The sequence below is a fragment of the Macaca thibetana genome, chromosome 12 (assembly GCF_024542745.1).
Source record: "Macaca thibetana thibetana isolate TM-01 chromosome 12, ASM2454274v1, whole genome shotgun sequence".
NCBI classification, from domain to species: domain Eukaryota; kingdom Metazoa; phylum Chordata; class Mammalia; order Primates; family Cercopithecidae; genus Macaca; species Macaca thibetana.
In genome coordinates, this window is record NC_065589.1 from 84,616,078 (window position 1) to 84,641,111 (window position 25,034).

Sequence of the window (25,034 nt, forward strand, 5' to 3'; positions counted from 1 at the left end):
ATCGCCATACTGTTTTCCATAATGGTTGAACTAGTTTACAATCCCACCAACAGTGTAAAAGTGTTCCTATTTCTCCACATCCTCTCCAGCACCTGTTGTTTCCTGACTTTTTAATGATTGCCATTCTAACTGGTGTGAGATGGTATCTCATTGTGGTTTTGATTTGCATTTCTCTGATGGCCAGTGATGATGAGCATTTTTTCATGTGTCTGTTGGCTGTATGAATGTCCTCTTTTGAGAAATGTCTGTTATACCTGATGTAAATGACGAGTTGATGGGTGCTGACGAGTTGATGGGTGCAGCACACCAACATGGCACAAGTGTACATATGTAACAAACCTGCACAATATGCACATGTACCCTAGGACTTAAAGTATAATTTAAAAAAAGCAAAAAATAAAATAAAATTATAAGTGTAAAATATGAATTTATAACTTTCTAAATGATCATCTTTTGTTAAAATTAAAGTCAATCTTTTGATTCTAAAAATAAAAAATAAAAAATAAAAAGAAGACAACAGTGAAGTTTGACACATCAATTAACTCTTCCTTTCATGAAAGATTTCTGTGAAGCATGTGATGCTTTTGATAGCATTTTACCCACCATAGAACTTCTTTCAAAATTGGAGTCAATCTTCTCAAACCCTGACATTGCTTTATCAACTAAGTTTATATAATATTCAAAATCCTTTATTATTTCAACAGTGTTCACAAGCATCTTCGCCAGGTATAGATTTCATCTCCAGAAACCAGTTTCTTTGCTTATCCACAAGAAGCAACTCCTCAACTGTTCAAGTTATATCATGAGATTGCAGCAAATTCATTCACATCTTAGGCTCTAATCCTAGTTTCCTTGCTATTTCCATCACATCTGCAGTTACTTCCTCCATGAAAGTGTTGAACCCCTCAAAGTTATTTACAAGGGTTGGAATCAATGTCTTCCAAGCTCTTGTTAATGTTGCTATTTATTTTGACCTCTTTCCAGAAATCATGAATGTTCTTAGTGGCATCTGGAATAGTTAATACTTTGTGGAAGATTTTTAATTTACTTTGCCCAGATACATCAGAGGAATTACTATCTATGACAGCTATAGCCTTATGAAATGTGTTTCTTAAATAATAAGACTTGAAAGTTGAAATTACTCCTGATCCATGGGCTGCAGAATAAATGTTATGTTAGCAGGCATGAAAGCAACATTAATTTCCTGTACATCTCCATCAGAGCTCGTGGGTGTCTAGGTGCATTGTCAATGAGCAGTAAATTTTGAAAGGAATCTTTTTTTCTGAGCAGTAAGTCTCAACAGTGGGCTTAAAATATTCAGTTAATCATGATGTAAACAGATGTGCTATCACCCAGGCTTTGTTGCTCCATTTATAGAGCACAGACAGTAGATTTATCATAATTCTTAAGAGCCCCAGGATTTTCAGAATGGTAAAGGAGTGCTGGCTTCAACTTAAAGTCACCAGCTGCGTTAGACCCTAACAAGAAAGTCAACCTGTCCTTTGAATCTCTGAAGCCCCGCATTGTTTTTTCATCTCTGGCTATGAAAGTCCTAGATGGCATTTTCTTTCAGCATAAGGCTGTTTCATCTACTCTGAAAATCTACTGTTTAGTGTAGCTACCTTCACCGGTGATGTTAGCAAGAGCTTCAGGATAATTTGCTGCAGCTTCTGAATCAGCACTTGCTGCTCCATCTTGCATTTTTATGTTCTGAATACAGCAACTTTCCATAAACCTTATGAGCCAACTTCTGCCAGCTTCAAACTTTTGCAGCTTCCTCACATCTCTTAGGCTTCCTAGAATCAAAGAGAGTTAGGGCCTTGCTCTGAATTAGGGTTTTGCTTAAAGACTGTTGTGGCAGTTTTGATCTTCTATCCAGACCACTCAAACTTACTCCATATAAGCAATAAGACTGTTTTGCTTTCTTATCATTTGCATGTTTACTGGAGTAGCCCTTTTCATTTCTTTCAAGAACTTTTCCTTTGCATTCACAGCTTGGCTAACTGGCACAAGAGGTCTAATTTTCATCCCATTTTGGCTTTTGACATGTCTTCCTCACCAAGCTCAAACATTTTTAGCTTTTGATTCTAAGTTAAAGATGTACTCTTCTCCCTCAATTGAACACCTACAGGACATTGTAGTGTTATTAATTAGCCTAATTTCAATATTGTTGTGTCTCAGAAAAGAGGGGCACCCCAGGAGAGGGAAGGACAGAGGAAAGCAGCTGGAATGAATTAGTCAGAATACACACAACATTTATCAAGTTTGCTTTCTTATGTGGATGCAGTTTGAGGTGCACTAAAACAATTACAATAGTAACATCAAAGATCACCAATCATAGATCACCATAATAAATATAATGAAGGGTTTTGCAGTAATTACCAAAATGAGACGCAGAGACATGAAGCAAGCACAGCTGTTGAAAAGATGGTGCTGACAGACTTGCCTGACACAGGATTGCCACAGACCTTCAATATCTGTGAAGTGCAATGAAATGAAGCACAAAACAAGGTATGCCTGTATGTTGCCAGACAGCCCCCTAGATACCCACCAACAATGAGTACAAGAGTTAATTTACTGCCACCTTCCCAATTACATATATACATATTATTTTTTGTTAATTTGATTGGGAATGTTGTGGTTATTTTACTTTGCATGTTTTTGACTGCCAGTAACAAGCGGTAGTCATATGTTAGTGACTATTTCGTATGTTACTGACCATTATATTTTGAAACAAAGTATTTGCTGGTAGTTTTAAAGCCAAGCGGAAAATCCTATGCAGCCACATTCTGTTTGTCCTTGTGTTACATGACAATTTGCCCCCCACCCACCATCCACACACCGTACCCCTCCAGCCAGAAAGGAAAACTCCCTTCCCTCTTGCTCTAAGGAGCAGTTTTTTCCTCTACTTCCCCTAGTTTTCATAGACATTGAGTTTTTTTTTTTTTTTTTTTTTTTTTTTTTGTAAAAGGACTTCCAAATCATTGTTCAGAGAATATGGATCCTTGTGCAAAGAGATTATGAAAAAAAGGATAGTGGAAAATTGTCCCCTCCTTGCCTCTGTGAAGGACTAGGTTGAAGCAAAAATTGAAACAACAGAAGACTGACATTATGAACACCCTCCATTCAGCCCCTCTCCTCACATCACCTCCCTCTTCTCCAGGTAGCTGCTCATCCTTAGTCACCACCTCTCCCTGAAAACCCCACCCAGACCTGAGGGCCCACCTTTCGTGCTTCAAAATTAGCCACTCTAGTTCCTCTGCAGTAAAAACTCTACCCACCTCAGTGCAGCTAACAGCTAATGTCAACTATAAATTTGCCTTTATAGGGAGGAAGATTTTCTTTTATGATTTAAACTTGAGAGAATTGAAAAGACGAGATAGGAAGGGAAGGACATTTTTTTCTCTTTTTGTTCCTTCTGCGTTTCTTTTTCCTCCCTCTTCCTTTCCCTCCCTCTAAACTTTATCTTAACTCCTTTCATCTTCCCCTTGCATTTATTTACTTCCTAGGCTGGAGATCTTTTCAAACTTAACTGGCGATAATACAAAATGCATTAATATTTCTTACCTGTTATAACTATTTCATTTATTCAAAACATATTAGTGGCTACCATGTTCCAGGCCCTGTAATTTAATAGAGTTTTATAGTCTTTGTTGTTAAAGAGTGGTAGGTTGCTATTTTTTATTAAAAATTTAAAAAATACCCTTTGTGTAATATTATAGAGGAAAATTACTCCTTGCATAACTGATCCTTCATGGAAAACTATTCTGGAGTATTGTAAACTCACAGATGTATTCTTTTGTGTTACTTTTTGGTAGTATACTTAAGTTTCTGAGGATTTTTTTCTTTCCCCTTCCAGAACCACCTACATATCTCTTAACCTACTCTTGTTTAGCTATGTTAAAACTACATGTAAAATTCTACTGGAGTTTTAAGATAGGAAATTTTGCTAGATGTAATTTTCTCATGCTACTATTGAAAAGAAATGACAGTAATATTTTCTAGTATTTTACCTATATCTATATTGAGAGGTGTTTTTCTAGAACAATTTTTATACTGCTTTATGTAGAGAGACATCAGAATCTCCTGGGTGCTTCATATTATCCCAGTCTATCTCAGTTGAGGATTTTGTTTGGCTTAAAGTTACAGAACCTGATGGCAGAAGCTTGGGGATTTATTTTTCTCATTACAACAAGTCCAGAGGGAAAGAGTCCAGGGCTGGTACAGCAGATTCTTGATAACAACGTCCCAGGCTCCCCTTGGCTTTCTTCTCTGCAACAGTATGAATCTTTCATCCTAATACTCACTCCATGTCTAGCTTTATGTCCTCATTTCATGCAGGAAGAAAGGAGAAAGGGCAAGGAATAAGGAGGTGTGCCTGTATGAGAAAACGTATCTTGCCCTGAAATTCCCAGCAGACCTCTGGTCGTGTCTCATTGGTTGGAATTGTATCACATGGTCATTTACAGTCTCAGAGCTGTCAAAGGAAAGCCAATATTTTACCCTGAACAAAATTAGAATGTGTTAGAAAGGGAAAAAGTAGAATATTAGTACCTAGCTGTGTCTTCCACAGTTTTAAACTTCAGAGGATAAAATTTCCTCAGCAGTGATAGTGAAAAGCACATCAAAATGCCATTTAATTGTTGAATTCTATAACCTTGCTTGTGGCCTTTGCTTTCATGGTTTTCTTTTAATTATCAAGCTTGTAATCAAGGGAAAGACAATGCATTTGTGACCATTAATCAGAAGAAAAACTGTTTTGAATAATTTTTGTTAAAGGTGTCGAAAGAAATTTATCTTACAAGGCAGAACAAATTTATTTAAAAATTATTTAATTATGTACAAAATTAAAGTTAACTGGATATTTCAGGCTGGCCTTCACAGGGTTTGTGTGACTTGGTAGGGTCGAGGAGCTCTGGGGAAGTGGTCCAAACTTCGTGGGTTCAGAAATGTGAGTGATGAGTGATCAGACTGGGGTTGTCACCAGCAGAACCCACTTGGTAATCATTTATGGACTCTAATGTTGTTGCATTAATTTTACAATAGAAATGAGAATTGCAGTCAGCCCTCCATCTCTGCAGGTTTTGTATTTGTGAATTCAAACAACTTCATATAGAAAATATTTTAAAATAAATAACATAGAACAACAAAAATAAAAATACAGCATAACTATTTATATAGCATTTACCTTGTATTAGGTATTGTAAATAAGTTAGAGATGATTTAAAGCATACAGGAGGATGTGCATAGGTTATATGCAAACACTACACTATTTTCTATGAGACACTTTAGTATCCATACACTTTGGTATCCATGGAGGTCCTGGAACCAGTTCCCTGCAGATACTGAGGGATGGCTGTATTTAGTAGATAGGACTCTTTGGGGCAATGTTGATTACTTTTAATTACATATACACACACACACGCGCGCGCACACACACACATATACACACGTATATATGGATATATATACATATATAGATACACGCACACTCATTGTAAAAATGCAATGATTTTATTACAGTTAAAGCTAAAGTCCCCTTTGACACTAACCTCCAATTGCAGCATCCTCTTCAGTTTGGTCTACGTGTGGGCCTTTAGGATTTTTTTCTTGAGAGAGAGCACATGCACAAGGAGGGGTGGGTAGTATTGTTTGAAGTCTGTTCATGTTTATATAATGGTATCATATGGTATGTATCATAGTGCAACTTGCTTTTTTCACTCAATAATATATGTTGGAGGTAAAACTACATTATTTGTGTCTACTATGCGTGGAATCTCCTTCTTACCCCCAAGCTCTTGGAGAAGTAAGATAGCATAGATATCCTTAGATTACTAACAAAATGCAAGTTTCTCCATGTGGGGGTTGTGTGCTATGATTGACAGCTGAGTAGCTGGTCTGGAGCACTGGTCAACTGTAGTTAATGTGAACTTAGAGCCAGTGCTGAAAGTTTAAAGTGGGCATGTGTTTTCTTCCTCACTTTTTCATATACCTCAATCTATGCCATTTTGACTTGGAGGTTGTTCTTGATAATAGTTTGCGTCTCATACAGGTGAGCCTAGATTTAAATATAAGGGGAAAGCAGGTGAAAACTATGTGTTTGCTTCTACTACTACCATGCGTTAGGTGCAGGACTGTGATCTATAATGTAATCACTTAATGCTCTTTCAGCAAATATGTATTGAATATCTAGCAGGTACCAGATACTATTTTAGGCAGTCTGGAGAAACAGAGATGATCCGCTAAAGGCCTTGTTTTCATGGAGCATTTATCCTAATGGTAGATGTGAACAATAGGAAAGTTAATAAATGTACAGTGTAATGCCACACAGTGAGCTGTACCAGAAAGGAAAATAATTGGAATGAGAGGGTGAAGAATAATTGGGGTTAGAGGGAGCTGCTTTAGATGACATTGCCAGAGATGGTCTCTCTGCAGAGGCCTGAATAAATCTATAGCCCTTAATCTAGTATACAATAGATGTTTAATAAACATTGGAATAAGAGCATAAATAAATTAGAGAAACAGTGGGGACAAACACAAAGTATAATAATAGCACAAGGTAAAGGAAAGATCATTTCTGTCTGTGTTAGGAGAAGCTCCAGTAGGATGATTAAGATGAGACTGAAAAATAAGTAGGCATTGGTCAGAGAGGCAATGGCAGAGAAAACCCTTCCAAGAATAGGTAATAGTGTGTGTACTATTTCAAACAAGAGAGATATGAAAGAGCTTATCAGTTTCCTATTGCTAAAAAACATTACCACAACCTTAGTGACTTAATACAAATTTGTGATCTTACAATTCTGGAGGTCAGACATCCAAAATAACAGCAAGCTGTGGGCAAGGCTGTATTCCTCTGGAGCCTCTAGGGGAGAATCTGTTTCCTTTCCTTTTCCAGCATCTAGAGGCTACCTGCATTCTTTGGGTCATGGTTTCATTCCTCTATCTTCAACGCCAGAAGCGTGGCATCTTCAAACCTTCCTGCTTCTGACCTCTGCTTCTGTCATCACATCTCTGATTCTGACCTTCCTGCCTCCTTCTAATAAGGGCCCTTCTGACTACATTAGGCCCACCTGGATAAGCCAGGCTAATCTCTTTATATAACATTAGCTGATTAGCAATCTAAACTATCTTTGCCACCTTAATTCCCCTTTGCCACATAACATAACATGTTCATAGGTTCTGAGGATTAGGACCTACATGGACATCTTTGGGGCACTATTGTTCTGCCTTTCACGAGCAGTGTCCATTCAGGGATCTACAAATGGTTTGGGAATGCTCAAGAGTAATGTACAAATAAGGTAATGGGTAATGAAGGGGCTAGATAGTCAAGAGCTAGATTGTCCTGGAGAGCAATGAGAAACTATTTGGTAGGTCAGGGAGTTCTATGATATATTTGGGTGTTTGAGACATGACTTATCCAGGCAGTTGTGTGATGGTAGCTGGCCTAGAAGAGCAGATAAAAGGATATTGATAAAACTCTACATACAGGATATGGAGGGGGTGAATTATATAATACCCTGCAGCTGTCGGAGAGCTTAGGCATAAAAGGGACCAAGAGGAAGCAGGTGAACCCCTTACATCAAGTACAGGTATGTAGGATGGGAAAGTAGATTCCCAAATTGTGTCAGAAAATCGACAAATCTTAAATTTAAGCATGTCCAAAATGGCAAGTCATGTGGGAGGATAAGTGGTCTTTCCAAAGCAGAGGATTACTTTCATTATTCTTTCTTTATGAATCCCACATTCAAGGGGAAAATTAGAGGCAAAACCGTATTCCTTCATAAATAAGTACTTAGTTTCCCTAAGGTGATTTGTCAAACTCAAAACTCCCAGTCATAGTTTCTGGTCAGAATTTCTGAGACAGTGGAAACTGTGAATTCATCTATTTCCCTCCAAAAAACATCTGGAAAATTCCCATTTTTATGTAGCATATACCTAATTTATACCTTTTCTGTTGGGGTTTTGGAATTATTAAAATAGTTTGGAGGATATATAGAGGGAGTAAGGGCATGAGACGCTCCAATGCAGTTACCTTCACTCTCCGTGGGGCTCTGAAGTCCCATGGAAAACGGGCCCTTTTAGGTTATTTGCCGTGGTTAAACTCTTTTCTTTCTCCCGGACTCTGTTCCCCAGACTGGAAAAGCCTATGGGATGTATAGAGCTGTATTTGAATTATTTTATTAGCAAGATTGATTGAGGCTCTCTACTTGGAGCTGTTTTAAACATTAAAAACTGAGAAAATCATATAGGTTGACTATATGTGGAATTGGTTCATAAGCAAATTTATATGAATTATAAAGAGGGCAGAGATTTGATAGATTTTATTTTTCTGATTATGAATTTTATTTTTCAGTAAAAAAGGCAGAATTCTTTGAGAAAAATTTCTGTCTTTATTCTTGTACTGGTTGAATGAATGTATGTATGTATATATGCCATTTCCAGTCATTAAAGGCACCTGTATGTGTGTGTATATGCATATATATGAATACACAAATAGAATGATATGGAAAGATGGCCAAGTTGCATTATTAAATAAAATAACTTGTGGAATTGTATATATGTCATTATTATACCTATATAAAATAAATAAACTGGTGAATATTCTAATGTTAACATTTTAAAGTTCTATACCATGCAACAAGTGTATTTTAATATAGTCTGCCTTTTGGTAGAAGGTTAGTAAGAACTCAATTCAGTATCAGTATCATGAATTACACTTACATATGTTTATATCTTAAAGGATTCTTGATGTCACGAAATCCAGTTTATTTTTTAATTGGTAAAATAGGTATACCATGGTAGTGTTTTTCCAGAATATAGTAAAATAACTATTGCCTCTGCTTAGTACTTTTAAAACTGTGTTGTTTTTTCTTCCTATAAAATAAGAAAAATTTAGAAATTATGCTCAAGCATAAAGTAGTAATCAAAATTAAATATAATCCTACTACCCAGAAATTGCCAAAGTTAAATATTTGATATGCAGAATTAGACTAGTTTCTTTCTGTTCAATGTTTTTTAATTTCCTGTAATTAAGTTTGATACTTTTTTCACAGTATATGTCCTACAAACTTCTTATACAGTTTGTTCCTAGATATTTTGTTTTTTGTTTTGAGTGAGATCTTTCACATTATATTTGAATTGGTCATATTTATTATGTGATTGAGTACTTTGTTTAACCATTTATATTAGTTCTAATAGTACATCTTTTGGTTCCATTAGTTTTTTCAGGACAATAAATTTATCTTACACAAACTACAGTGCATAATGTTTTATAATAAAAGTGATATGTAACATTCTGCTTAAAATTTAAAAATGAATTCTGGATGTTAGAAAAATACTGCTTCAGCTGGACTTTGGCCATAATATTTGAACGAAAACACTTAAAATGTTATGGGATCTTTCATAAGAAAATGTCCAAGATCAGTACCTAGTCAGTAGCAAAAGAACTTTAGTTTCAAAATCTTTCATTATAATACAAGAATCTCTAAAAATGAAGGTTTGTTTTATAATCAATATCATGGCCAACTTTTATTATTGATAAATTAATTTTTTACAATAATTTGATACCACATCCAAGATGTTTCTACATGTATATATTTTTAAAATTTAATTTTATTTTATTTTAAGTGCCAGGATATGTGTGCCGGACATGCAGGTTTGTTACATAGGTAATTGTGTGATGTACGTACAGTTTGCTGCACGTATCAACCCATCACCTAGGTATTAAGCCCCACTTGCGTTAGCTATCTATCCTGATACTCTCCCTCTACTAACCCCCTGATAGGCCATCCTCAGGCCAGTATCCCTGATGAATATTGATGCAAAAATCCTCAATAAAATACTGGCAAACTGAATGCAGCAGCACATCAAAAAGCTTATCCACCACGATCAAGTTGGCTTCAGCCCCAGGATGAAAGACTGGTTCAACGAATTAATAAACGTAATTCATCACATAAACAGAACTAAAGACAAAACCGGATGATTATCTCAACAGACACAGAAAAGGCCTTCGATAAAATTCAACATCCATCCATGTTAAAAACTCTTAACAAACTATGTATTGATGAAACATACCTTAAAATAGTAAGAGCCATTTATGACAAACCCATAGCTAATATCATACTGAATGGGCAAAAGCTGGAAGAATTCCTCTGGAAAACTGGCACAAGACAAGGATGCCCTCTCCCACCATTCCTGTTCAACATAGTATTGGAAGTTCTGACCAGGGCAATCAGGCATGAGAAATATATAAAGAAATAAAGAGTATTCAAATAGGAAGAAAGTAAGTAAAACTGTCTGTGTGTGCAGATGACATGATCCTATATCTAGAAAACCCCACTGTCTCAGCCCAAAAGCTTCTTAAGTTGATAAGCAACTTCAGCAAAGTCTCAGAATATAAAATCATTTGCAAAAATCACAAGCATTCCTATATACCAACAATAGACAAGCAGAGAGCCAAATCATGAATAAACTCCCATTCACAATTGCTACAAAGAGAATAAAATACCAGGAATACAGCTAACCATGGAATTGAAGGACCTCTTCAAGGAGAACTACAAACCACTGCTCAAGGAAATAAGAGAGGACACAAACAAATGGAAAAACATTCCATGCTCATGGGTAGGAGGAATCAATATCGTGAAAATGGCCATACTGCCCGAAGTAATTTATAGATTCAACGCTATTCCCATTAAACTACCATTGAATTCTTCACAGAATTAGAAAAAAAAAAAACTACTTTAAACTTCATATGGAACAAAAGAAGAGCCCGTATAGCCAAAACAATACTATTTCTACATATTGGTATTGTTTTTAACATCATTTCGCCTGGCCGAATCCCCACTGTGGAAAACTCACTGTCATGGGGTGATTGACTAGTCTACATATTTATAATCAGTTTAGAGTTTACAAGCTATCCCTATGTAGTACAACCTTAAGCCTAAATAAAATTGACTTTTTCCTTCCTCAGTGTATTAAAAAAAGATTTTCTCAGAAAAGAGAAGAATAAGAATATTAACAGTGTTAAAAACCTGCCTCCTTATATAAATGATGTCTCTCATTTTTTCACATCTCTAAAGAAGTCCTGATTTTCCCTGTAGAGACTGGTCATAAATAGACAAGTAAATGGCTTCGTTTATTTATCTATTTTACAAAAGTTTAGATTCTCCGTCAACTCTGTAATAATTAACTTTTTGCTAAAATGTTTTTCAACCTTCTGGCTATTGTGACACTGTCATTCTATTATATATCAGTGTTCTTCCTATGCTATAAGAAATTTCTTACAAAAATATTTTCCATAATTGAGTAGATCTGAAAGCTTTAACATTTTGATAACATTCATAAGCAGTTTCTAAACTGTCATATAATGTGAATATGGAATAATTTCTAAAACTAACTGTTCTTAAGTTATTTAACATAAAAAATTCTGTTCAAGTAGCAGTTACTCAGCCAAAAGCATTTTAACTGCAGGCTGAAGTAGCCACTTTGAATTTCTCACTAGTAAGCATAAAATTGAAATTGTCTGGATGATGTATACTTGTTTGGGAATCAGGAAATATTCGTTTTAATACAGTTTCATAAATCCCTTATCTGAAATATGTGGAGCTAGATATTTTTTAGGTTTTTCAGATTTTTAGAAATGGGATAAAGAACATATGCCCATTATTTTTTGAAACCCCATTGGGGCACCGGCATCATCCCATAATTAAACAGATTAATATTTTTACATAAATGTATGAAGGTTCACATTAATAGTGTAAACTTCAGTTTGGGTCAGGTTTGCCACCAAATGATTGCAGCTCAGGTTGGGTTTGGCCACTATATTAATTATGAAATAAACCTTCATTTTCAGAGATTTTTTTTTTTTTTTTTTTTTTTTTTTTTTTTTTTTTTTTTTGAGACGGAGTCTCGCTCTGTTGCCCAGGCTGGAGTGCAGTGGCGCCATCTCGGCTCACTGCAAGCTCCGCCTCCCGGGTTCACGCCATTCTCCTGCCTCAGCCTCCCGAGTAGCTGGGACTACAGGCGCCCACAACCGCGCCCGGCTAATTTTTTGTATTTTTAGTAGAGACGGGGTTTCACCGTGGTCTCGATCTCCTGACCTTGTGATCCGCCCGCCTCGGCCTCCCAAAGTGCTGGGATTACAGGCGTGAGCCACCGCCCCCGGCCGAGATTTTTGTATTATAATGTGAGATTTTGAAACTGAAAGTTCTGCTACTGACTTAGGTGTATAATTTTGGTCATTTTTGTGAGCCTCAATCATCTCAAGTGCTAAAATGAGACCTGAACTAAGTAAATTACTTGTGAACTTTGCAGATTCTAAATCTGAATGTCTAATCATTTCTCTCATGTAAGAAACATTACAATGAAATCAGTTTTATAATACCTCAGCTTAGTAACTCTTTAGTTCACAGGCCCTCAACATTTTTGGAAGGCAAGTATAAATTATACGTGATTTATATATAAAGATTAGAGTATGCAGGTCAGGAAGTATTTCCACTTGGTCTTCTAAATAGTTGGAACCAAATGAGGTTTCCAGTTCATGAAGACAGATTTGGCTACAACTTTGATTTCCAGAATATATTCTAATGTCAGATTTCTTATGGCCATAATTAAAATTTGAAGTATATAGAGATGGTGAGAAACATTTTATGGCTTGCATGGTTTTCTTCTGAAAACCAGGAGGAACAAGTTAGGGAGGGTTAGACCAAGGTAGCCAAAAGGGAATCTGCAAAACCCTATTTTGTTTCAGAACCTCAATGTTTGAGTCTCAATGCCAAGAAAAATGAGGCCTAAATCTAAAGGGGCTGGCTGTCCAATGAAAGAAAACTATACAACTGAACAATAAGAGGACAGGGGAGGTCTCCTATGAGATAAAGATGGCAAACTTGGACAGCTAAGCTATGGGTGGCAGAATTAAATGAAAACTAGGGAGGGGATGCAATAGGCCTGAGCTGACAAACCAGCATAGATTTATTTCTGGAGGCTTGCTTTGTCTGGTATATTTGAAAAGGAAATAGGTATATTTGATTATCTTCGGGTGTGGAATGCTCTTCAGTTTTTCATATTTTCTGCCACTCCTATGGTCTTGGTCCTTGTCATTTCTCTCCTTTAACTTACTGATGGCTGCTGAATGCATTTACATTTGCCACTCCTGTCTGTAGATTATACTCTTAAAGCAGATTAAAATAAATGGGAGGGCTATGGTAGTGACAGGGAGGCTATAGTAAGCACTTAGGAATTCTTGGGGAGTTTCCAAAAGTCATGGACCTTAACTATCTTCTCCTCCATTTAAGAAGGTTTAGGTTACTGAAAGGGCCACTAGACATGGGTAGTTCAACCTAGTGGATATGGAACACAAACTTTTGAAAAGTGAGTACTGTTATTTAAAGAGCCACCTGAAGAGTGTGGAGTGGAAGATGTTTAGCAGGCATCTATTACTGTGAAAGGGAGAAGAAGGAAGTGGGATTGGACAGATGAAGACAACAACTTCAATGCAGGTCCAACAAACTCTAGGCCAGCGTGGCAGAAAGCTCTGGAGCAAATATTACATATCAGAGTGTCCTACATTGGGCCCAAATAGCCTTACACCCCTGCCTTGCTCAGTCACTTGGTATGGGCTGCCCCAGAAAGCATATGCCTTTGGCCAAGGCTTTTCTCTGCAGCTGAGTCCTACCCTGAAGTGGGTGATGCTAGAGGCTATCTGCAGACTGCATTCCCACAGCAAGGCAGTGAGTCCTTTGATCTGGCTGGTGCATCTCTATATCTTTCTCTTTTTTTTTGTTTGTCTTTTATATGTTTATTGGCTATTTGGGTGTCTTTTTTCATGAATTACTTGTTCAAATCTTTTTTTTTTAATATACTTTGAGTTCTAGAGTACATGTGCACGATATGCAGGTTTGTTACATATGTATACATGTGCCATGTTGGTGTGCTGCACCCATCAACTCATCAGCCCCCATCAACTCGTCATTTATATCAGGTATAACTCCCAGTGCCATCCCTCCCCCCTCCCCCTCCCCATAATAGGCCCTGGTGTGTGATGTTCCCCTTCCTATGTCCAAATGATCTCATTGTTTAATTCCCACCTGAGTGAGAACATGCCGTGTTTGGTTTTCTGTTCTTGCAATAGTTTGCTGAGAATGATGGTTTCCAGCTGCATCCATGTCCCTACAAAGGACACGAACTCATCCTCTTTTATGTCTGCATAGTATTCCATGGTGTATATGTGCCACATTTTCTTAATCCAGTCTGTCACTGATGGACATTTGGGTTGATTCCAAGTCTTTGCTATTGTGAATAATGCCGCAGTAAACATACATGTGCACGTGTCTTTATAGCAGCATGACTTATAATCCTTTGGGTATATACCCAGTAATGGGATGGCTGGGTCATATGGTACTTCTAGTTCTAGATCCTTGAGGAATCGCCATACTGTTTTCCATAATGGTTGAACTAGTTTACAATCCCACCAACAGTGTAAAAGTGTTCCTATTTCTCCACATCCTCTCCAGCACCTGTTGTTTCCTGAATTTTAATGATCGTCATTCTAACTGGTGTGAGATGGTATCTCATTGTGGTTTTGATTTGCATTTCTCTGATAGCCAGTGATGACAAGCATTTTTTCATGTGTCTGTTGGCTGTATGAATGTTTTCTTTTGAGAAATGTCTGTTCATATCCTTTGCCCACTTTTTGATGGGGTTGTTTGTTTTTTTCTTGTAAATTTGTTTGAGTTCTTTGTAGGTTCTGGATATTAGCCCTTTGTCAGATGAGTAGATTGCAAAAATTTTCTCCCATTCTGTAGGTTGCCTGTTCACTCTGATGGTAGTTTCTTTTGCTGAACAGAAGCTCTTTAGTTTAATTAGATCCCATTTGTCAGTTTTGGCTTTTGTTGCCATTGCTTTTGGTGTTTTAGACATGAAGTCCTTGCCCATGCCTATGTCCTGAATGATATTACCTAGGTTTTCTTCTAGGGTTTTTATGGTGTTAGGTCTAACATTTAAGTCTCTAATCCATCCTGAATTAATTTTCATATAAGGAGTAAGGAAAGGATCCAGTTTCAGCTTTCTACTTATGGCTAGCCAATTTTCCCAGCACCATTTATTAAATAGGGAATCCTTTCCCCATTTCTTGTTTTTCTCAGGTTTGTCAAAGATCAGATGGCTGTAGATGTGTGGTATTATTTCTGAGGGCTCTGTTCTGTTCCATTGGTCTATATCTCTGTTTTGGTACCAGTACCATGCTGTTTTGGTTACTGTAGACTTGTAGTATAGTTTGAGGTCAGGTAGCGTGATGCCTCCAGCTTTGTTCTTTTGACTTAGGATTGTCTTGGCAATGCAGGCTCTTTTTTGGTTCCATATGAACTTTAAAGAAGTTTTTTCCAATTCTGTGAAGAAAGTCATTGGTAGCTTGATGGGGATGGCATTGAATCTATAAATTACCTTGGGCAGTATGGCCATTTTCACTATATTGATTCTTCCTGTCCATGAGCATGGTATGTTCTTCTATTTGTTTGTGTCCTCTTTTATTTCACTGAGCAGTGGTTTGTAGTTCTCCTTGAAGAGGTCCTTTACATCCCTTGAAAGTTGGATTCCTAGGTATTTTATTCTCTTTGAAGCTATTGTAAATGGAAGTTCATTCATGATTTGGCTCTCTGTCTGTTACTGGTGTATAAGAATGCTTGTGATTTTTGCACATTGATTTTGTATCCTGAGACTTTGGTGAAGTTGCTTATCAGCTTAAGGAGATTTTGGGCTGAGATGATGGGGTTTGCTAAATATATAATCATGTCATCTGCAAACAGGGAAAATTTGACTTCTTCTTTTCCTAACTGAATACCCTTTATTTCTTTCTCTTGCCTGATTGCCCTAGCCCAACACTGTTGAACTCCCTGTCTTGTGCCAGTCCAAGGCACTCGGCTGTTGAATTCTCCTGCCTCAGCCTCCCAGTAGCTGAGACTACAGGCGCCCGCCACCACGCCCGGCTAGTTTTTTGTATTTTTAGTAGAGACGGGGTTTTCACCATGTTAGCCAGGATAGTGAGAGGCATCCCTGTCTTGTGCCACCCGCCTTTTGGGATTAAAGGGAATGCTTCCAGTTTTTGCCCATTCAGTATGATATTGGCTGTGGGTTTGTCATAAATAGCTCCTATTATTTTGAGATACATTCCATCAATACCAAATTTATTGAGAGTTTTTAGCATGAAGGGCTATTGAATTTTGTCAAAGACCTTTTCTGCATCTATTGAGATAATCATGTGGTTTTTGTCTTTGGTTCTGTTTATATGCTGGATTATGTTTATTGATTTGCATATGTTGAACCAGCCTTGCATCCCAGGGATGAAGCCCGCTTGATCATGGTGGATAAGCTTTTTGATGTGCTGCTGGATTCGGTTTGCCAGTATTTTATTGAGGATTTTTGTATCGATGTTCATCAGGGATATTGGTCTAAAATTCTCTTTTTTGGTTGTGTCTCTGCCAAGCTTTGGTATCAGGATGATGTTGGCCTCATAAAATGAGTTAGGGGGGATTCCCTCTTTTTCTATTGATTGGAATAGTTTCAGAAGGAATAGTACCAGCTCCTCCTTGTACCTCTGGTAGAATCTGGCTGTGAATCCATCTGGTCCTGGACTTTTTTTGGTTGGTAAGCTATTAATTATTGCCTCAATTTCAGAGCCTGCAATTGGCCTGTTCAGGGATTCAACTTCTTCCTGGTTTAGTCTTGGGAAAGTGTATGTGTCCAGGAAATTATCCATTTCCTCTAGGTTTTCTAGTTTATCTGCGTAGAGGTGTTTATAGTATTCTCTGATGGTAGTTTGTATTTCTGTGGGGTCGGTGGTGATATCCCCTTTATCAATTTTTATTGCGTCTATTTGATTCTTCTCTCTTTTCTTCTTTATTAGTCTTGGTAGCAGTCTATCAATTTTGTTGATCTTTTCAAAAAACCAACTCCTGGATTCATTGAGTATTTGGAGGGTTTTTTTGTGTGTCTCTATCTCCTTCAGTTCTGCTCCGATCTTAGTTATTTCTTGCCTTCTGCTAGCTTTTGAATGTGTTTCCTCTTGTTTCTCTAGTTCTTTTAATTGTGATGTTAGGGCATCGATTTTAGATCTTTCCTGCCTTCTCTTTTGGGTATTTAGTGCTATAAATTTCCCTCTACACACTACTTTAAATGTGTCCCAGAGATTCTGGTATGTCGTATCTTTGTTCTCATTGGTTTCAAAGAACATCTTTATTTCTGCCTTCATTTTGTTATATACCCAGTAGTCATTCAGGAGGAAGTTGTTCAGTTTCCATGTAGTCTAGCGGTTTTGATTGAGTTTCTTAGTCCTGAGTTCTAGTTTGATTGCACTGTGGTCTGAGAGACAGTTTGTTATAATTTCTGTTCTTTTACATTTGCTGAGGAGTGCTTTACTTCCAACTATGTGGTCAATTTTGGAATAAGTGTGATGTGGTGCTAAGAAGGATGTATATTCTGTTGATTTGGGGTGGAGAGTTCTGTAGATGTCTATTAGGTCCGCTCGGTGCAGAGTTGAATTCACTTCCTGGATATCCTTGTTAACTTTCTGTCTCGTTGATCTGCCTAATGTTTACAGTGGGGTTTTGAAGTCTCCCATTATTATTGTATGGGAGTCTAAGTCTCTTTGTAAGTCTCTAAGGACTTGCTTTATGAATCTGGGTGCTCCTGTATTGGGTGCATATATATTTAGTATAGTTAGCTCTTCTTGTTGAATTGATCCCTTTACCATTATGAAATGGCCTTCTTTGTCTCTTTTGATCTTTGTTGGTTTAAAGTCTGTTTTATGAGAGACTAGGATTGCAACCCCTGCTTTTTTTTTGTTCTCCGTTTGCTTGGTAGATCTTCCTCCATCCCTTTATTTTGAGCCTATGTATGTCTCTGCATGTGAGATGGGTATCCTGATTACAGCAAACTGATGGATCTTGACTCTTTATCCAATTTGCCAGTCTGTGTCTTTTAATTAGACCATTTAGTCCACTTACATTTAAGGTTAATGTTGTTATGTGTGAACTTGATCCTGTCATTGTGTTATTAGGTGGTTATTTTGCTCGTTAGTTGATGCGGTTTCTTCCTAGCATCAATGGTCTTTATGTTTTGGCATGTTTTTGCAATGGCTGGTACCGGTTGTTCCTTTCCATGTTTAGTGCTTCCTTCAGGAGCTCTTGTAGGGCAGGCCTGGTAGTGACAAAATCTCTAAGAATTTGCTTGTCTGTAAAGGATTTTATTTCTCCTTCACTTATGAAAGTTAGTTTGTCTGGATATGAAATTCTGGGTTTAAAATTCTTTTCTTTAAGAATGTTGAATATTGGCCCCCACTCTTTTCTGGCTTGTAGAGTTTCTGCCAAGAGATCTGCTGTTACTCTGATGGGCTTCCCTTTGTGGGTAACCCGACCTTTCTCTCTGGCTGCCCTTGACATTTTTTCCTTCATTTCAACTTTGGTGAATCTGACAATTATGTGTCTTGGAGTTGCTCTTCTCGAGGAGTATCTTTCTGTTGTCGTCTGTATTTCCTGAATTTGAATGTTGGCCTGCCTGACTAGGTTGGGGAAATTCTCCTGAATAATATCCTGCAGAATGTTTTCCAACTTGGTTCCATTTTCCCTGTCACTTTCAGGCACCCCAATCAGACGTAGATTTGGTCTTTTTACATAATCCCATATTTCTTGGAGGCTTTGTTCATTTCTTTTTCCTCTTTTTTCTCTAGACTTCTCTTCTCACTTCATTTCATTCATTTGATCTTCAATCATTGATACTCTTTCTTCCAGTTGATCGAGTCGGTTGTTGAAGCTTGTGCATTTGTCATGTATTTCTTGTGTCAGGGTTTTTATCCCTATCAGTTCGTTTATGGCCTTCTCTGCATTGATTATTCTAGTTATCCATTCTTCCATTCTTTTTTCAATATTAATTTCTTTGTGCTGGGTACATAGTTCCTCCTTTAGCTCTGAGAAGTTTGATCGACTGAAGCCTTCTTCTCTCAGCTCTTCAAAGTCATTCTCCATCCAGCTTTGATCCATTGCTGGCGATGAGCTGTGTTACTTTGAAAGGGGAGATGTGCTCTGATTTTTTGAATTTCCAGCTTTTCTACCCTGCTTTTTCCCCATCTTTGTAGTTTTATCTGCCTTTGGTCTTTGAAGATGGTGACTTACTGATGGGGTTTTGGTGTGGGTGTCCTTTCTGTTAGTTTTCCTTCTAACAGTCAGGACCCTCAGCTGTAGGTCTGTTGGAGACTGCTTGAGGTCCACTCCAGACCCTGTTTGCCTGGTATCAGCAGTGGAGGCTGCAGAAGATAGAATATTGCTGAACAGCAAGAGTTGCTCTCTGATTCTTGCTCTGAAAGCTTCATCTCAGGGGTGTACCCTGCCGTGTGAGGTGTGAGGTATCGGTCTGCACCTAGTGGGGGATGTCTCCCAGTTAGGCTACTCAGGGGTCAGGGACCCACTTGAGCAGGAAGTCTGTCCGTTCTCAGATCTCAACCTCCATGCCGGGAGATCCACTACTGTCTTCAAAGCTGCCAGACAGGGTCATTTATATCTGCAGAGGTTTCTGCTGCTTTTTGTTTAGCTATGCCCTGTCCCCAGAGGTGGAGTCTACAGAGTCAGGCAGGCCTCCTTGAGCTGCGGTGGGCTCCACCCAGTTTGAGCTTCCTGGCGGCTTTGTTTACCTACTTAAGCCTCAGCAATGGCCAGTGCCCATCCCCCGGCCTCGCTGCTGCCTTGCAGTTAGATCTCAGATTGCTGTGCTAGCAATGAGGGAGGCTCCGTGGGTGTGGGACCCTCTGGGCCAGGTGTGGGATATAATCTCCTGGTGTGCCGTTTGCTAAGACCCTTGGTAAAGCGCAGTATTAGGGTGGGAGTTACCCGATTTTCCAGGTGTTGTATGTCTCATTGTCCCTTGGCTGGGAAAAGGGATTCCCTTCCCCCTTGCACTTCCCAGGTGAGGCAATGCCTCGCCTTCCTTCAGCTCTTGCTGGTCGGGCTGCAGCAGCTGACCAGCACCGATTGTCCGGCACTCGCCATTGAGATGAACCCGGTACCTCAGTTGAAAATGCAGAAATCACCCATCTTCTGTGTCGCTTGCGCTGGGAACTGGAGGCTGGAGCTGTTCCTATTCGGCCATCTTGCTCCGTGTCCCTGCATCTCTATATCTATCAAAAGTGGATAATAGTTGTAATAGAAGTAGTGAATAATTTATTCTTCAATTTAGGTAATTTCTTTCCTCCCAGGAACACAAAATAAAACACATAACAACTTTCTAATAACAAAATTTTTATCAGTCACTGGAACAATCCAGCAGGGGAGAATTAAGAGGGAAAAAATAGGAAAGAGTGGACCAAGAACAAGAAAGGCACAGAAAAACACTAGTGGCGGGAGGCTTCTAGGGGCAAGAAAAGCACATTTTAATAAAATAAAAAGCATTATGGCACCCAGTCCTGGGTCTTACTTTTAAAAATACTTCAAGTAACACAGCTTTAAAAACATTTATAAAATAATATTATGAAATTTTAGTTCTCTCTTGTTTCCTTAACAGATATGGAAGAAATGAATCAAAGAGACCGACCATTCATGACAATTCAGAGAAATGATAGCTCAGGTATTTTTCCTACTTCCAACTCTGTTTTATTATTTGCACTGGATTATGTACTTTTAAAATGATATACAATTGGAATGTTGATTTTTCAAATATTTAAATAATGGAAAGCTTACTTTCTGGTTACGTTGAATGACTGGCCAGTTCCTTACAATGGGTTTGTTTTAATCCTCAACAGTGGTCAGGATACCCTTGCTGCCTTCTCCTCCTTCTCCTCCTTCTCCTCCTTCTCCTCCTTCTCCTCCTCCTTCTTCTTCTTCTTCTCCTCCTCCTCCTCTTCCTCCTCCTCTTCCTCCTCCTCCTCCTCCTCCTCCTCCTCCTCCTCCTCCTCCTCCTTCTTCTTCTTCTTCTTCTTCTTCTTCTTCTTCTTTCTTCTTCTCCTTCTCCTTCTCCTCCTTCTCCTTCTCCTTCTCCTCCTTCTCCTTCTCCTTCTTCTTCTCCTTCTTCTTCTCGTCCTTCTCCTCCTTCTCCTCCTTCTCCTTCTCCTCCTCCTCCTTCTCCCCCTTCCCCTTCCCCTTCCCCTTCCTCTTCCTCTTCTTCTTCTTTTGTCTTCTTCTCCTTCTTCTTTCTTCTTCTCCTCCTTCTTCTTCTTTCTTCTCCTCCTTCTTCTTCTTTCTTCTCCTCCTTCTTCTTCTTTCTTCTCCTCCTTCTTCTTTCTTCTCCTCCTTCTTCTTCTTTCTTCTCCTCCTTCTTCTTTCTTCTCCTCCTTCTTCTTCTTCCTTCTCCTTCTTCTTCCTTCTTCTCCTTCTTCTTCTTTCTTCTCCTTCTTCTTCTCCTCCTTCTCCTTCTCCTCCTTCTCCTTCTCCTCCTCCTCCTCCTCCTCTTCTTCTTCTTCTTCTTCTTCCTCCTCCTCCTCCTCCTTTAAGTTCTGGGGAACATGTACAGAACGTGCAGGTTTGTTACATAGGTATACATATGCCATGGTGGTTTGCTGCGCCCAGCAACCCATCCTCTACATTAGGTATATCTCTTAATGCTATCCCTCCCCTAGCCCCCCAGCCCCCAACAGGCCCCAGTGTGTGATGTTCCCCTCCCTGTGTCCATGTGTTCTTATTGTTCAACTACCACTTATGAGTGAGAACATGTAGTGTTTGGTTTGCTGTTCTTGTGTTAGTTTGCTGAGAGTGATGGTTTCCAGCTTCATCCATATCCCTGCAAAGGACATGAACTCATCCTTTTTTATGGCTGCTTAGCATTCCATGGTGTATATGTGGCACATTTTCTTCAACCAGTCTATCATTGATGAGAATTTGGGTTGGTTCCAAGTATTTGCTATTGTGAACAGTGCCGCAATAAACATACATGTGCATGTGTCTTTATAGTAGAATGATTTATAATCCTGTAGGTATATACCGTATATATAGGTATGGGATTGCTGAATCAAATGGTATTTCTGGTTCTAGATCCTTGAGGAATCGCCACACTGTGTTCCACAATGTTTGAACTAATTACAGTCCCACTAACAGTGTAAACGTGTTCCTATTTCTCCACATCTTCTCCAGCATGTGTTGTTTCCTGACTTTTTAATGATCACTATTCTAACTGGCATGAGATGGTATCTCACTGTGGTTTTGATTTGTATTTCTCTAATGACCAGAGATGATGAGCTTTTTTTTTTTTTCATATGTTTGTTGGCTGCATAAATGTCTTCTTTTGAGAAATGTCTGTTCATGTCCTTCACCCACTTTTTGATGAGGTTGTTTTTTTCTTGTAAATTTGTTTAAGTTCTTCATTGATTCTGGATATTAGCCCTTTGTCAGATGGATAAATTGCAAAATTTTTCTCCCATTCTGTAGATTGCCTGTGCACTCTGATGATAGTTTCTTTTGCTATGCAGAAGCTCTATATTTTGATTAGATCCCATTTGTCAATTTTGGCTTTTGTTGCCATTGCTTTTGGTGTTGTAGTCATGAAGTCTTTGCCCATGCCTATGTCCTGAATGGTATTGCCTAGGTTTTCTTCTAGGATTGTTATGGTTTTAGGTATTACATTTAAGTCTTTAATCCATCTTGAGTTAATTTTTGTATAAAGTCTAAGGAAGAGATCCAGTTTCAGTTTTCTGCATATGGCTAGCCAATTTTCCCAACATTATTTATTAAATAGGGAATCCTTTCCCCATTTGCTTGTTTTTTCAGATTTTTCAAAGATCAGATGGCTTTAGATGTGTGGCTTTATTTCTGAGGCCTCTGGTCTGTTCTGTTGGTCTACATATCTTTTTTGGTACCAGTACCATGCTGTTTTGGTTACTGTAGCCTTGTAGTATAGTTCGAAGTCAGGTAGCATGATGCCTGCAGCTTTGTTGTTCTTGCCCAGCATTGTCTTGGCTATGCGGGCTCTTTTTTGGTTCCATAATAGTTTAAAGTATTTTTTTCTGATTCTGTGAAGAAAGTAAATGGTAGCTTGATAGGGATAACATTAAATCTATAAATTACTTTGGGCAGCATGGCCATTTTCACAATATTTATTCTTCCTATCCATGAGCATGGACTATTTTTCCATTTGTTTGTGTCCTCTCTTATTTCCTTGAGTAGTGGTTTGTAGTTCTCTGTGAAGAGGCCCTTCACATCACTTGTAAGTTGTATTCCTAGGTGTTTTACTCTCTTTGTAGCAATTGTGAATGGGAGTTCACTCATGATTTTGTGCTCTATTATTGGTGTATAGGAATGCCTGTGACTTTTGCACATTGATTTTGTATCCTGAGACTTTGCTGAAGTTGCTTATCAGCTTAAGGAGATTTTGGATTGAGATGATGGTGTTTTCTAAATATACAATCATGTCATCTGCAAACAGAGACAATTTAACTTCCTCTCTTCCTATTTGAATACCCTTTATTTCTTTCTCTTGCCTGACTGCCCTGGCCAGAACTTCCAATACTATGTTGAAGTGGAGTGGTGAGAGAGGGCATCCTTGTCTTGTGCCGGCTTTAAAAGGGAATGCTTCCAGTTTTTGCCCATTCAGTATGATATTGGTTGTGGGTTGATCATAAATAGCTCTAATTATTTTGAGATCTGTTCCAGCAATACCTAGTTTATGGAGAGCTTTAGCATGAAGGGCTGTTGAATTTTATCAAAAGCCTTTTCTGCATCTATTGAGATAATCACGTGGTTTTTGTCATTGGTTCTGTTTATGTGATGAATTACGTTTATTGATTTGCATTTTGTTGAACCAGCCTTGCATCCCTGGAATGAAGCCATCTTGATCATGGTGGATAAGCTTTTTGACGTGCTGCTGGATTCGGTTGCCAGTATTTTATCGAGGATTTTTGCATTGATTTTCATCAGGGATATTGGCCTGAAATTTTATTTTTTTGTTGAGTCTCTGCCAGGTTTCGCTATCAGGATGATGATGGCCTTATAAAATGAGTTAGGGAGGATTCCCTCTTTTTTATCGTTTGGAATAGTTTCAGAAGGAATGGTACCAGTTCCTCTTTGTACCTTTGTAGAATTCAGCCGTGAATCCATCTGGTCTTGGACTTTTTTTGGTTTGCAAGCTATTAATTACTGCCTCAATTTCAGAACTTTTCAACTTCTTCCTGGTTTCGACTTGGGAGGGTGTATGTGTCCAGGAATTTATACATTTCTTCTAGATTTTCTAGTTCATTTGCATAGAGGTATTTATAGTATTCTCTGATGGTAGTTTGTATTTCTGTGGGATCATTGGTGATATACCCTTTATCAATTTTTATTGTGTCTATTTGATTCTCCTCTTTTTTCTTCTTTATTAGTCTGGCTAGCGGTCTATTTTGTTAGTTTTTTCAAAAAACCAGCTCCTGCATTCATGGATTTTTTTGAAGGGTTTTTCTTGTCTCTAGCTCCTTCATTTCTGCTCTGATCTTAGTTATTTCTTGTCTTCTGCTAGCTTTTGAATGTGTTTGCTCTTGCTTCTCTAGTTCTTTTAATTGTGATATTAGGGTGTCAATTTTAGATCTTCTCCATGCTTTCTCTTGTGGGCATTTAGTGAGATAAATTTCCCAGAGATTCTGCTTTAAATGTGTCCCAGAGATTCTGGTACATTGTGTCTTTGTTCTCATTGGTTTCAAAGAACTTATTTATTTCTGCCTTAATTTTGTTACTTACCCAGTAGTCATTCAGGAGCAGGTTGTTCAGTTTCCATGTAGTTGTGTAGTTTTGAGTGAGTATCTTAATCCTGAGTTCTAATTTGATTGCACTGTGATTTAAGAGACTGTTATGATATCCATTCTTTTACATTTGCTGAGGAGTGTTTTACTTCCAACTCTGTGGTCAATTTTAAAGTAAGTGTGATGTGGTGCTGAGAAGAATGTATATTCTGTTGATTTGGGGTGGAGAGTTCCATAGCTGTCTATTAGGTCTGCTTGGTCCAGAGCTGAGTTCAAGTCCTGAATATCCTTAATTTTCTGTCTTGTTGATCTGTCTAATATTGACTGTGGGGTGTTAAAGTCTCCCATTATTATT

At 38.2% G+C, this 25,034-nt stretch overlaps 1 protein-coding gene across 6 annotated transcripts in view; it reads left to right on the top strand.

Moving 5' to 3' along the window:
- The window catches only part of CCDC148 (coiled-coil domain containing 148), a 284,045-nt gene that overhangs the window by 74,257 nt on the left and 184,754 nt on the right, over nucleotides 1-25,034 (top strand). For 5 of the 6 annotated variants that reach the window (XM_050750433.1, XM_050750439.1, XM_050750434.1 and 2 more), the window contains exon 2: nucleotides 20,542-20,604. The exons of the other annotated variant lie outside the window; for it this stretch is intronic. In XM_050750433.1, the coding sequence (XP_050606390.1) occupies nucleotides 20,542-20,604 (63 nt within the window). The remainder of the gene's footprint in view (nucleotides 1-20,541; nucleotides 20,605-25,034) is intronic. 6 annotated transcript variants of the gene reach the window in all.